We start from the raw sequence: 10,392 nt of genomic DNA on the forward strand, positions 1-10,392 counted from the left end.
GTGTTGTGGAGAACTCAAGATGGACTTAGTTCTCAAACGAGCATCACAAAGTTGCGGCGGTACGCCGATCCAGGACCTCTGCAGTCAGTCCCGGGCAGCGCTTCCTATCCCTGGTTCTGCAATGGAGTGGTTCCACACGATCCTTACAAGTATCGAATTGCCATGAAAAAGCGGCAATCATTTATAAGGCAAATTCAAGTTAGTAAAATATTACAGCAGTGTTTTGCTACAATTACCAAAACACTGCTGTAATACTGTATTTTACACTGCAAAACTAACCTGATTGTGTTCTGTAAGGGTAATGCTAAATAAACATAATGCTGCACTATCCTCAAAGATACTACTGGTGCTGCTGTCACTGTATTGTAGGATGAGGCTTGTATTTCTTGTAACCTCCTGCACATAACTCACATCAGTGACTGACGGTGAGACGTATCTAACCTTCTACAGGATATGAGAGAGGTTGCAAATAGTAACCAATAAGCTTCTAGCTATCATTTATCTAGTAAATTACATAACATAATAGGCCAGGAAAACACCTTCTCTTTAGAAGGATTTATACATCTCCCCCTGTGTTTCATGTCAACATTTATTATTACCAAAGAAACAATTTTCACAGCAGCAATGTGACCAGACAGGTGTTATAGGGGCAGCAGCCACAACACAGTACACAGCCACAATTTGACCATCAGACAGGTGTTACAGGTGTGGCAGCCATAGTCCAGCGCACAGCAGCAATGTGATCATCAGGCAGGTTTTACAAGGGAACAGCCGTAGCACAGCAGATAGCAGCAATGTGATCATCAGATAGGTGTTACAGGGGCAGAAGACATAGCCCAGTGCACAGCAACTGGTGTTCATTAGACTACTGTAATAGGGGTGGCAGCCATAGCCCAGCATACATTGGCAATGTGATCATCAGACAGGTGTGAAGAGGCAGCAGTCATAGCCCAGAAATCTGCGGCAATGTGAGCATGAGACAGGTGTTACAGGGACAGCAGCCATAGTCCAGTGCACAGCAACAATGTGACCATCAGATGGGTGTTAGAGGGGTAGCAGCCATAGCTAAGAGCACAGCAGCAATGAGACCGTCAGACAGTTGTTTAAGGGGCAGCAGCCAAAGCCCAGCTCACAGCAGCAATGTGTCCATCAGAGAGGCAATACGGGGCAGGAGACATAACCCAGTGCACAGCCATCAATGAGACACAACCTGATTACCACACAGGTCTCTGATGGGGCCGGCGAAAGGCACTACCTCTAAATACCCATATTATGGCACTCCTCTGCTGCTAAGTGAAGCAGGTACAGTATGTGCAGGTTGGCCTATGTCAGGCAGGCTGGGGTGATGTTTGCCACAGTGTGCCCCCTCAATATATTCTCCATGTCTGTGTTATTGGTAAATGGGGGTGAAGGGGTAGCAGTGGACCATGGAAGCTTCCCAAGACTTTGTGTAGGGGGGAGCTGCTGGCCCTGGAAGCAGCATGGGCCCATAGTAGCTGCATTGGTGGTAGTTATGATAGTGTGATAGCTAGGTATATGCCTTAAGCTCTCTTTACTTACAGTAAGCGCTGTGTCTGTGTTCTGTGCAGTTTCGGGTGCTGCAGATTCCCTGTCTCAGAGGATGTGAGTGAGGCTGGATCCAGTTTATCTGGACTGTTTGGACAGAGTCAGATGAAGGAACTGAAGTAAGTAGATTATAATATATAACAAGGCAAACACCACAGTCTTCCCCAACAGCCAGTAACCAGGGAGGACTTTTGTTAGGCACACCTACACACACCTACACAAAGAAATATTGAATCAAGTTATATTATATGTATCCATTTTGACACTTAATCTTAGAGGAAAATGTGTATACAGTATATGTATATATATATATATATATATATATATATATATATATATATCTGAAAAAGTCTTGATAAAGAGTCTAAGAACTCGAAACGTTGACAGTACCTACCGTTGTGGGTGTCCTTCATTTATTGGATCAGTTGTTATTGAAAGAGTGCCTGTGCATGTTGTTTCTATATATCTGGAAAGATATGTGCGGGCGCTCCAATAGTGCGATTACCACCTTTTTTAAAAACAAGTTTCTTTATTAAAAAGTATTATAGAACAAAAGATGGGGTCACGTACCATAATTAGCGGCTCATAATTGTGCCGCAGGTCAGACAGCATAAGATTACAAGTTGAAGCGGTTACACTCACTCATTCCTGGCTCCACGATCTCAATGATGCTAGGCCGCGCTCCTACGTGTTTCCTCACGGAGGACTTCGTCAGAGGGCTCTGACAAATTCCTCCGTGACTAAATGAGTAGGGGAATGGCATAGCATCACTGAGATAGTGGAGCCAGGAGTGAGTGAGTGTAACTGCTCCAACTTGTAAAGTGCTACGCACTAACTTATGCTGTCTAACCTGCGGCAATTGTGAGCCGCTAGTTATGGTACATGACCCCATCCTTTGTTCTATAATACTTTTTAATAAAGAAACTTGTTTTTTTTTAAAAAGTGGTAATCACACTATTGGAGCGCCCGCACATATCTTTCCAGATTCGTTTGCCTGTGCGATTCAGGCGAGCCCGTTTGGGCTAATGTGTGGAGCAGCCGGCTTTTCTCTAAAAAAAAGCTGTGTGCATGAGAGACTAACGTCGAGGTGTGGAATTGAAAACACCTGCTATCTAGGAAGGATCAGACGTTCACCACTGGGACTGGTATTTTCCGCCACAAAAGACTCTATTAACCTTTTGTGCACTGTGATTCTTTGTTTTATATATATATAAATATATATATATATATATATATATAAAAGAAATATAAGTGCGCATAACAAAACCTTAGACCAAGTAATACAGTATGTTACTACTCCCATCCTTGCTGGCGGGTCGCCAGAAGGTACGCGCTGGCGACCCGCCAGCAGCCACGCCAGCGAGGAGACTGAGACGCGCGTGCGTCTCACGCGCACGCGCGTCTCAGTCTCCGTCGCCAGCGCGACGGAAACCCTGTCCGTCTCCGCCTCAGGGAGACGGACAGGGTTAGGGGGGGGGGTGCGGGCAGGCGGCGGGGACCCCGGGGACCCGGGGGAACAGATGGAAGCGCCGTCGGAAGGGGACGCGCGCGCCTCTCATGCGCGCGCGTCCCCTTCTCACCATCGCCATGGCGCTGGCGGGGGATGGCGGCTGGCGACGCCAGCGCCATTCCCTGCCAAGATGGGACCTGCCCCATCTGTAGGTGTGATTGGACACAGAAATGGTTGGTATTCCGTCCACAAAAGATTCAATTGCACTCAGGGTCTTTCATTTCGCTCGGCAGCTCCAGATCACCTGAATTCACAGGTGTAGAAATTCTAGAAGGACAAACAAGTGCGCTCCATAGTGCAGAATGAAAAATACATTTATTTCTTTAAAACAACTTTGTCTTCAGTAGGATCAAGCAGTTATCACGTACCACAGCGGGCAGTTCAACAACCGCTGGACAACAGCATACACAGTGGTATCTCAGACAGACTGAAAGTTGGAGTGGTTACACTCGTGGGTGCCAATGCTTCAGTCGCATCAGATGGACAGGACTCCAACGCCAGGCCACACATAGGGGAGCGCTATGTAAAGCCGTCCTGAAAATAGCTCATCTGCTTGTATAACCAGCAGATGAGCGGCTTTCCCGGTGATGTTGCGGGAGCACGCAGCAGCGCTCATCGCCAGGCCATACCCACTTGGCGGCTTTGAGCTGAAAGACGCTCAAACCTGCTGTTTTGAGCAACCTTCAGCTCAAAGTCGCCCAGTGTGTATGGGCCTTTAGAATCTATAAATATTGATAAATCCATAGGCAGATGAATACAGTATACATACAATGGTGGTGACAGCGATAACTTTTTCAGAGACAATCAAATCCAAAATATGTAATAGGGAAAGTTCCTTCAAATTTATCACACTCCCATCAGTTCAGGGTGATTCTTTGTTTTATATATCCTCCATTGGGGTTTGTTCAATAAACTTTTCTTTACATCTGCAAAACAAGAGTGAAAAAAGTAGCTCCTCATGTAATTTGTTTAGGATTGGTTATAAATCTGTCACCAGAAAGTGAGTACCATATAAAGTGATTCCTAACCACTTAATACTGCACATGTGTTATAATCCCTGGTAAACCGGAAACTTGACCACATCAATATTCAGGTACAGTACTTTTCTGAATGAAAGACCTCCGTTACATGTTTTCCAGCAATTGATACATAGAGAGAGAGAAGAGATATACACACACTAGTGTAATACTATAGAACACTTTTACTTCAAGATGACAACCAATTTTGCCTGTACAGTGTTAAAATAAAAAAATAAAACAGGTGTGTGCTTATAGTTGAAGCACAATTCAGGTGGCTGTCATTGTTTGTTATCCTCAACTGGCTGGACTTCTTCAGAAGAGGAATTGCACATGGCCCAGACACAGTATTTAAACCATCATTAATCAAATAAACACCTGTACATGACACCCAGAAATTGGTCTCTACTCGTTACTCAATCTACTTCCATTTCCGGTTTCTGGTGCCCAGGCTTACACACTGGCATTACAGTGGCTATCTGATCACTGGGCTCTGATAATTAGCAGCCCAGCGATCAGGTCTGAATAACCCCCAAAATGAAAAAGTATAAATTTATGAGTTGCTAAGTATTACAAACCTGAAGCAAGATGAGGGTTTACTATTGTTCTCTCATGAGGGCCATTCATCAATACATTTTTGCAGCCACAAATATTAATTATCTCCCATTTGTATGAAGGAAGGACTGCAGCAGGTGTCTCTTCATTCCCACATCTTCCATGGGTATTTATGGGGAATGCCATGCTGCCTGATTTAACAATAATAACCCTGCAGATACCGCCATCTGAAAATGGTGATAGCCCATTGTAGCTGTACTCACAAAAGGGACAATGGTTAATTACATATACATAACACTAAAGGGGTGCATATTTTGTGATTTATACCCGTGCAGCTGACTAATCCAAACCCAAACATATAACAAAAAAACTAACCAAGATCCCTTATCTCCCGTCAGGTTAGAGGATTGTGATCTGACTTCCTCCTGCTGTGATGATCTTCGCTCTCTTATTTCTACACTCCGCTCTCTAACCAGATTGGACCTGTCACATAATGCTCTGGAGGACTCTGGACTGAAGCTTCTGTGTGAGGGACTGAGACACCCGGCCTGTGCCCTGCTGGTGCTGAGGTAAGATCTGTCTCAGTACAAGTTCTCTCAGTACTACCCATAGACCTTACAAGGTACAGACACAGGAAATGGTACTGGATTTTCTCATATTATCTGAGTATAGTTTATGGAGCTATTATTCTATTTATTGTTATGATGCAGTCATTGCTTTGTTTTAATGCAACATTTTCCATTAAGAACAAGTTGTTTGTATATTAGCCAATTATTACCAGTTATATTATACATTCTGGTGAATAGGAATTAGACCTGCTCTGACCTTCATGCTCAAATAACAATACTAGAAATAGTTGCACTGCAGCTGAGAGATGATCTGAGATAAAGGGGTGAAGAAAGGGGTAGTAGTAGTAGTACGTTTATTTATAAGGCGCCGCAAAGTGTCCGCAGCGCCGTACATAGCAAACAAAAAACAAATGACAAGGTAACGTACAGGGTGTGTTGAAAAATACAGTATAAATAGGGGTATGGCTGGTAGAAATAAAATCAGCATCAGTTCAGAAGTAGGTGTCAAAATTGTCGAGGAGACTGAAGATGAAGTAGAGGAAGGGAAGAACAGGACAGGAGCACAGGTGAGGTAAAGAGGTAGGGTGAGTACGTGAGGCAGGAGGACCCTACTCATAAGAGTTAACATACTAAAAATAGGTGGGTGGACGAACGAAAAACAACAGGATAAGTAGGAACGGAGGGGAACGGAGGCAGCATAGGAGGATCAAAAGAGGTTAGGAGGAGGGATAGGCTAGTTGAAAAAAGTGGGTTTTGAGGGAGCGCTTGAAGGAGGTAAGGGAATCAGAAAGCCTGATGGGTGGCGGGAGGTTGTTCCAGTGCAGGGGGGCAGCGCGAGAGAAGTCTTGGACACGGGAGTGGGAGGAGGTGATTAGGTGAGAGGTCAGTCGGTGGTCAGCGATGGAGCGAAGAGGACGGGAGGGAGTGTGGATAGAGATTAGTGAAGAGAGGGAAGGAGCGGTGGAGGAGGAGAGAGCCTTGTAGGTGGTGGTGAGGAGTTTAAAGAGAACTCGGAAAGGAATGGGGAGCCAGTGAAGAGATAGACAGAGGGGGGAGGCGGAGGTAGAGTGGCGGGAGAGGAAGATGAGCCTAGCAGCAGCGTTAAGAATGGATTGGAGAGGTGTGAGGCGGGTGAGAGGTAGCCCAGAGAGAAGGATGTTGCAGTAGTCAAGGCGGGAGATGACAAGAGAATTAATGAGAATTTTGGTCGCGTCAGTGGAGAGGAATGGTCTGATGCGTGAGATGTTACGTAGGTGAAAACGGCAAGACTGTGAGAGAGCACGAATGTGGGGGGGTGAAAGAGAGGGAGGAGTTCAATGATGACACCGAGGCAGCGCGTTTGGTCGGTGGAGGTGATCTCGGTTTCTCCAATGCTGATGGAGATAGTGGGAGAAGAGTGGATGTTCGGGGGATGGAAGATTAAAAGTTCAGTTTTAGCCATGTTTAGTTTGGAGAAGGTGATGTTATGTGACACAGCATTATCTTCTCCTTTCATAAGACCTTAGATGTGTCTGGGAAGGGAGATTTGGTTGTAATCTATGCACTATGCATACCCCCAACCATCACTAATTTGTTGGGATAGTCCCACTTGTAGGCTGCAGTGTCCCATGGTGGGGAAAGGTTGGTGGAAGCTCTCTTACCACTATTATATATAGCAGAGCAACAAATGAATAGATGCTGTGCACAGCAATCACACAGTGCCACACATGTTGGAGGCAGCTTGGGAATCAGGATCACAGTGACAAGAACATGGGCATTGCCATGGGGCCAGGCCCATTCTTCATTTCCACAACTTTGGTTACACAGAGGATGCCAATAGGTATGTGTATGTGGTACTATAGCTGTATCCTATACATACTAATGCCACACGCAGATGCTGTTAGCAATTGGAGACAGATAGTAAAAGTAAAATAAATAGCTCCACTTTGCACACATCTCTATGGATTATAGGATCTGCAGTATGCTGAGTTAGTTTGTGTATTATGTGAGGTATAGGATATCTAATGCATTATGTTGGTGCTAAAGTTTCTTTGCTAATATTTTTGCTGTAATCATTTGGAAACAGACATTTTACATTATAAAGAAAATGTTTAATGTTTAGTGATAGTGTCATGAGTGTGAGATTGTAGAATTATAGGAAATAAACTAACCCAGATTCCTCATCTACCATTAGGTTATATGAATGTGGTCTGACCTCCTCCTGTTGTGATGATCTCCACTCTGTTTTTACTACACTCCACTCACTGACCATACTGGACCTATCACACAATGCTCTGGGGGACACTGGAGTGAAGCTTCTGTGTGATGGACTGAGACATCCGGACTGTACCCTGCAGGATCTGGGGTAATCTCTTCACTGTTGCTTCTGGCTCATAGATCTACAGTGTCTTCAGAGACAGTCAACAGGTCTACCTCAAAAGGTAGACAGCAAAAGATCAACAGAATCAAAAGGTAGACATGCAATAAGTCAACAGGTTCAAACTGTTGACAGTGTCAAATAGGCAGCAGACAGTACATGCAAGGCAGCATTGTGGAAGCACAAATTGATGTAAGGAATCTGAAGTAACAGACAATTCAACAGATTTTTCAGACTCCTGAATCTTTGACTGAGATTAGCAAAGTAATCAGCCTGATGGTCAGCAGCATGGAGTCGCGACCCCATACTGCGAAGGTCGGGACCCACTTTGGGGTTTGGACCCACAGTTTGAGAACCTCTGTGTGAGACTAATTGGGGTCAATGTTGACAGTTTTCAAGATTGCCAAGAAAAAAATTGTGAACGCCGGATGTATACACAATACAAAGAGAAGGAAGAAAGAAAATCAGTTTTAATCCGATGCACTCTTCATGCAAAAAATCTGATTCTGTTATAAAATATTTTATTTACTTTATTAATAATATTCTTAAAAAGCAATTTATATGGTCAGGTACTATTAGTCTTTTTTCTACAGGTTTATTGTTCTACCTTGTGGTGTAGATGTTTAAATACCCTGTATTAGGGATATAGGGAACGAAGTATTACAAACTTATCAAAAAAAGATGTGTAAAGAAGGAAAAATAAATTGCCCTTTTGACCCTGTTGACCTATTGCATGTCGACCCCTTAGGGTAGACCTATTGACTGTCTATCTAAGAACTGTGGGGGAAATTTACTAAGATGGGAGTTCTATTTTACATGGGATGTTGCTATGGGCCAATGTAATCACAGCACATGATGGTATTAAATTGGCCCCTTAATGTCCATAGTTGGTAGCAATACCATTTATACTTTGTGACAGGACTGAAACTAATGCAGATCCCTCATCTCCCGTCAGGTTACTACGCTGTGGTCTGACTTCCTCCTGCTGTGATGATCTGTGCTCTGTTATTACTACACTCCGCTCTCTGACCACACTGGACCTTTCATACAATGCTCTGGGGGACACTGGAATGGAGCTTCTGTGTGATGGACTAAGACACCCGGCCTGTATCCTGCAGAAGCTGTGGTAAGATCTGTCTCTGAGATAATATACCAGATCTCTATACTAGCCATAGACCATATAAGGCACAGACACATGAAGATAGATATTGGATTGTCTGTTATTTCATCTGAGTATATTTTTCTGGAAATATTACTCATTATGTATTGTTACATTATAACTATATATATATATATATATATATATATATATATATATATATATATATATATATATATATGGGAAGAAGAAAAGGGGGGTTTCAGGGTGCACTTAACCTTTTCTGATTGAACAGAATCATTCAGATATAATAAAACAATTTAATATAAAACTGCTAAAAGGGCATAGCAGTGTACAATAAAGGTTTGATTAAATACAATTACAGTGTATCACAAATGAAAAATATAAATTTTTGACAAATGATGTACAGTCACAACAGGTATTTCAATACGCCCATAAGCCCAACGCGTTTCGTCATTTGCATGACTTCATCAGGTGCACGATGCGACAGTTGAATAAGATAATCACACAATTATGAAATGAGACCAAATTCTCCAAGGCGGTAAATGGTAAAGCGAAGGTGATTCTCAGGTAATATTAATACAAACGACCAGAAATCCACTGGCTGCTGTATATATTATATAGAATGACAGCATCTCAGTTTCTTTAAGGCGTAAGAAACGGCTTTCAAAGACTATATATATAGTTTTTTGCTTCATAGGTCCACAAATGTCATTTGTGATCCAATAGATGGGTATATATATATATATATATATATATATATACACACACATGAGAAAGATGGTGACGCCCTTAGTTTTAGTATTTATTTTTTCTTTAAAACAAACCATAAATGCAAAAGTAGAAGCACACAATAAGTTAGTAAGTGTCCAATGATGACATGAGTGTGAGGCTGGGGTGATAAGAAATAACCAAATGCAGATCCCTCATCTCTCATCAGGTTACAGGACTGTCATCTGACCTCCTCCTGCTGTGATGGACTCCGCTCTGTTATTACCACAAACCGCTCTCTGACCAGACTGGACCTGTCACTGAATGGTCTGCAGGACTCTGAAAGAAAACTTCAGAAGTGTGTGCAGCCACCTCTGGATCTTTGGATGTAAAATTATTGAGTTACCTCCACAAATTGTGTTATATTCATGATTGCATTTATTTGTGCACTGAATGGCGATGACTCTGTTGTGTAAGTTGGCTGCATTGTGCACCTGGAGACAATTGTGGATTTTGGCCTTTACCCCAAGATTGGGCACTCGTACCCATCACCTTGGGGTGGGAGTAGCCACCATGACCATCATTCACACAAACTCTATCCTTGCTGCATGAGACAGATCTCTGTTTACTACTTCCTCTGTATTACCCCCAATTCCTCCTACACACCCATGACACACCAGTAATCAGGAGACATGAATTGCCCATTGTTGTATATTCTCAGCATGGATGGACACACGGTGATCCTTCCACAGGATGGTAGTGCATGCATCACTGAGTCAGCCCCAGTTTGATCTCTGTGTTACGTGCACCTACGGTGTGTGGTGTATTGTCAGTGTCAGACTGAGTAGATACATGTAAGCAGGATCTTTACCCTCCCACTTCCTGCTACCTAGCCCTCTGTATGGCAGTACTGCTTGGCCTTCTACCAGGTCTATCTCAGGTCTCCCCTCCCACTTACTGCTACCTAGCCCTCTACATGGCAGTAATTC

At 43.4% G+C, this 10,392-nt stretch overlaps 1 protein-coding gene across 1 annotated transcript in view; it reads left to right on the top strand.

Moving 5' to 3' along the window:
* Nucleotides 1-9,861, top strand: part of LOC146009590 (NACHT, LRR and PYD domains-containing protein 3-like) — a 41,221-nt gene extending 31,360 nt beyond the window's left edge. Inside the window, 5 exon segments of the mRNA XM_083150038.1 lie at nt 1,590-1,685; nt 5,046-5,216; nt 7,390-7,560; nt 8,528-8,698; nt 9,633-9,861. Of these exon segments, the coding sequence (XP_083006164.1) occupies nt 1,590-1,685; nt 5,046-5,216; nt 7,390-7,560; nt 8,528-8,698; nt 9,633-9,795 (772 nt within the window). The 3' untranslated portion in view covers nt 9,796-9,861.
* Nucleotides 9,862-10,392: the final 531 nt, after the last annotated feature.

Source organism: Crinia signifera, chromosome 6 (genome assembly GCF_055691185.1).
Source record: "Crinia signifera chromosome 6, ASM5569118v1, whole genome shotgun sequence".
NCBI lineage: Eukaryota > Metazoa > Chordata > Amphibia > Anura > Myobatrachidae > Crinia > Crinia signifera.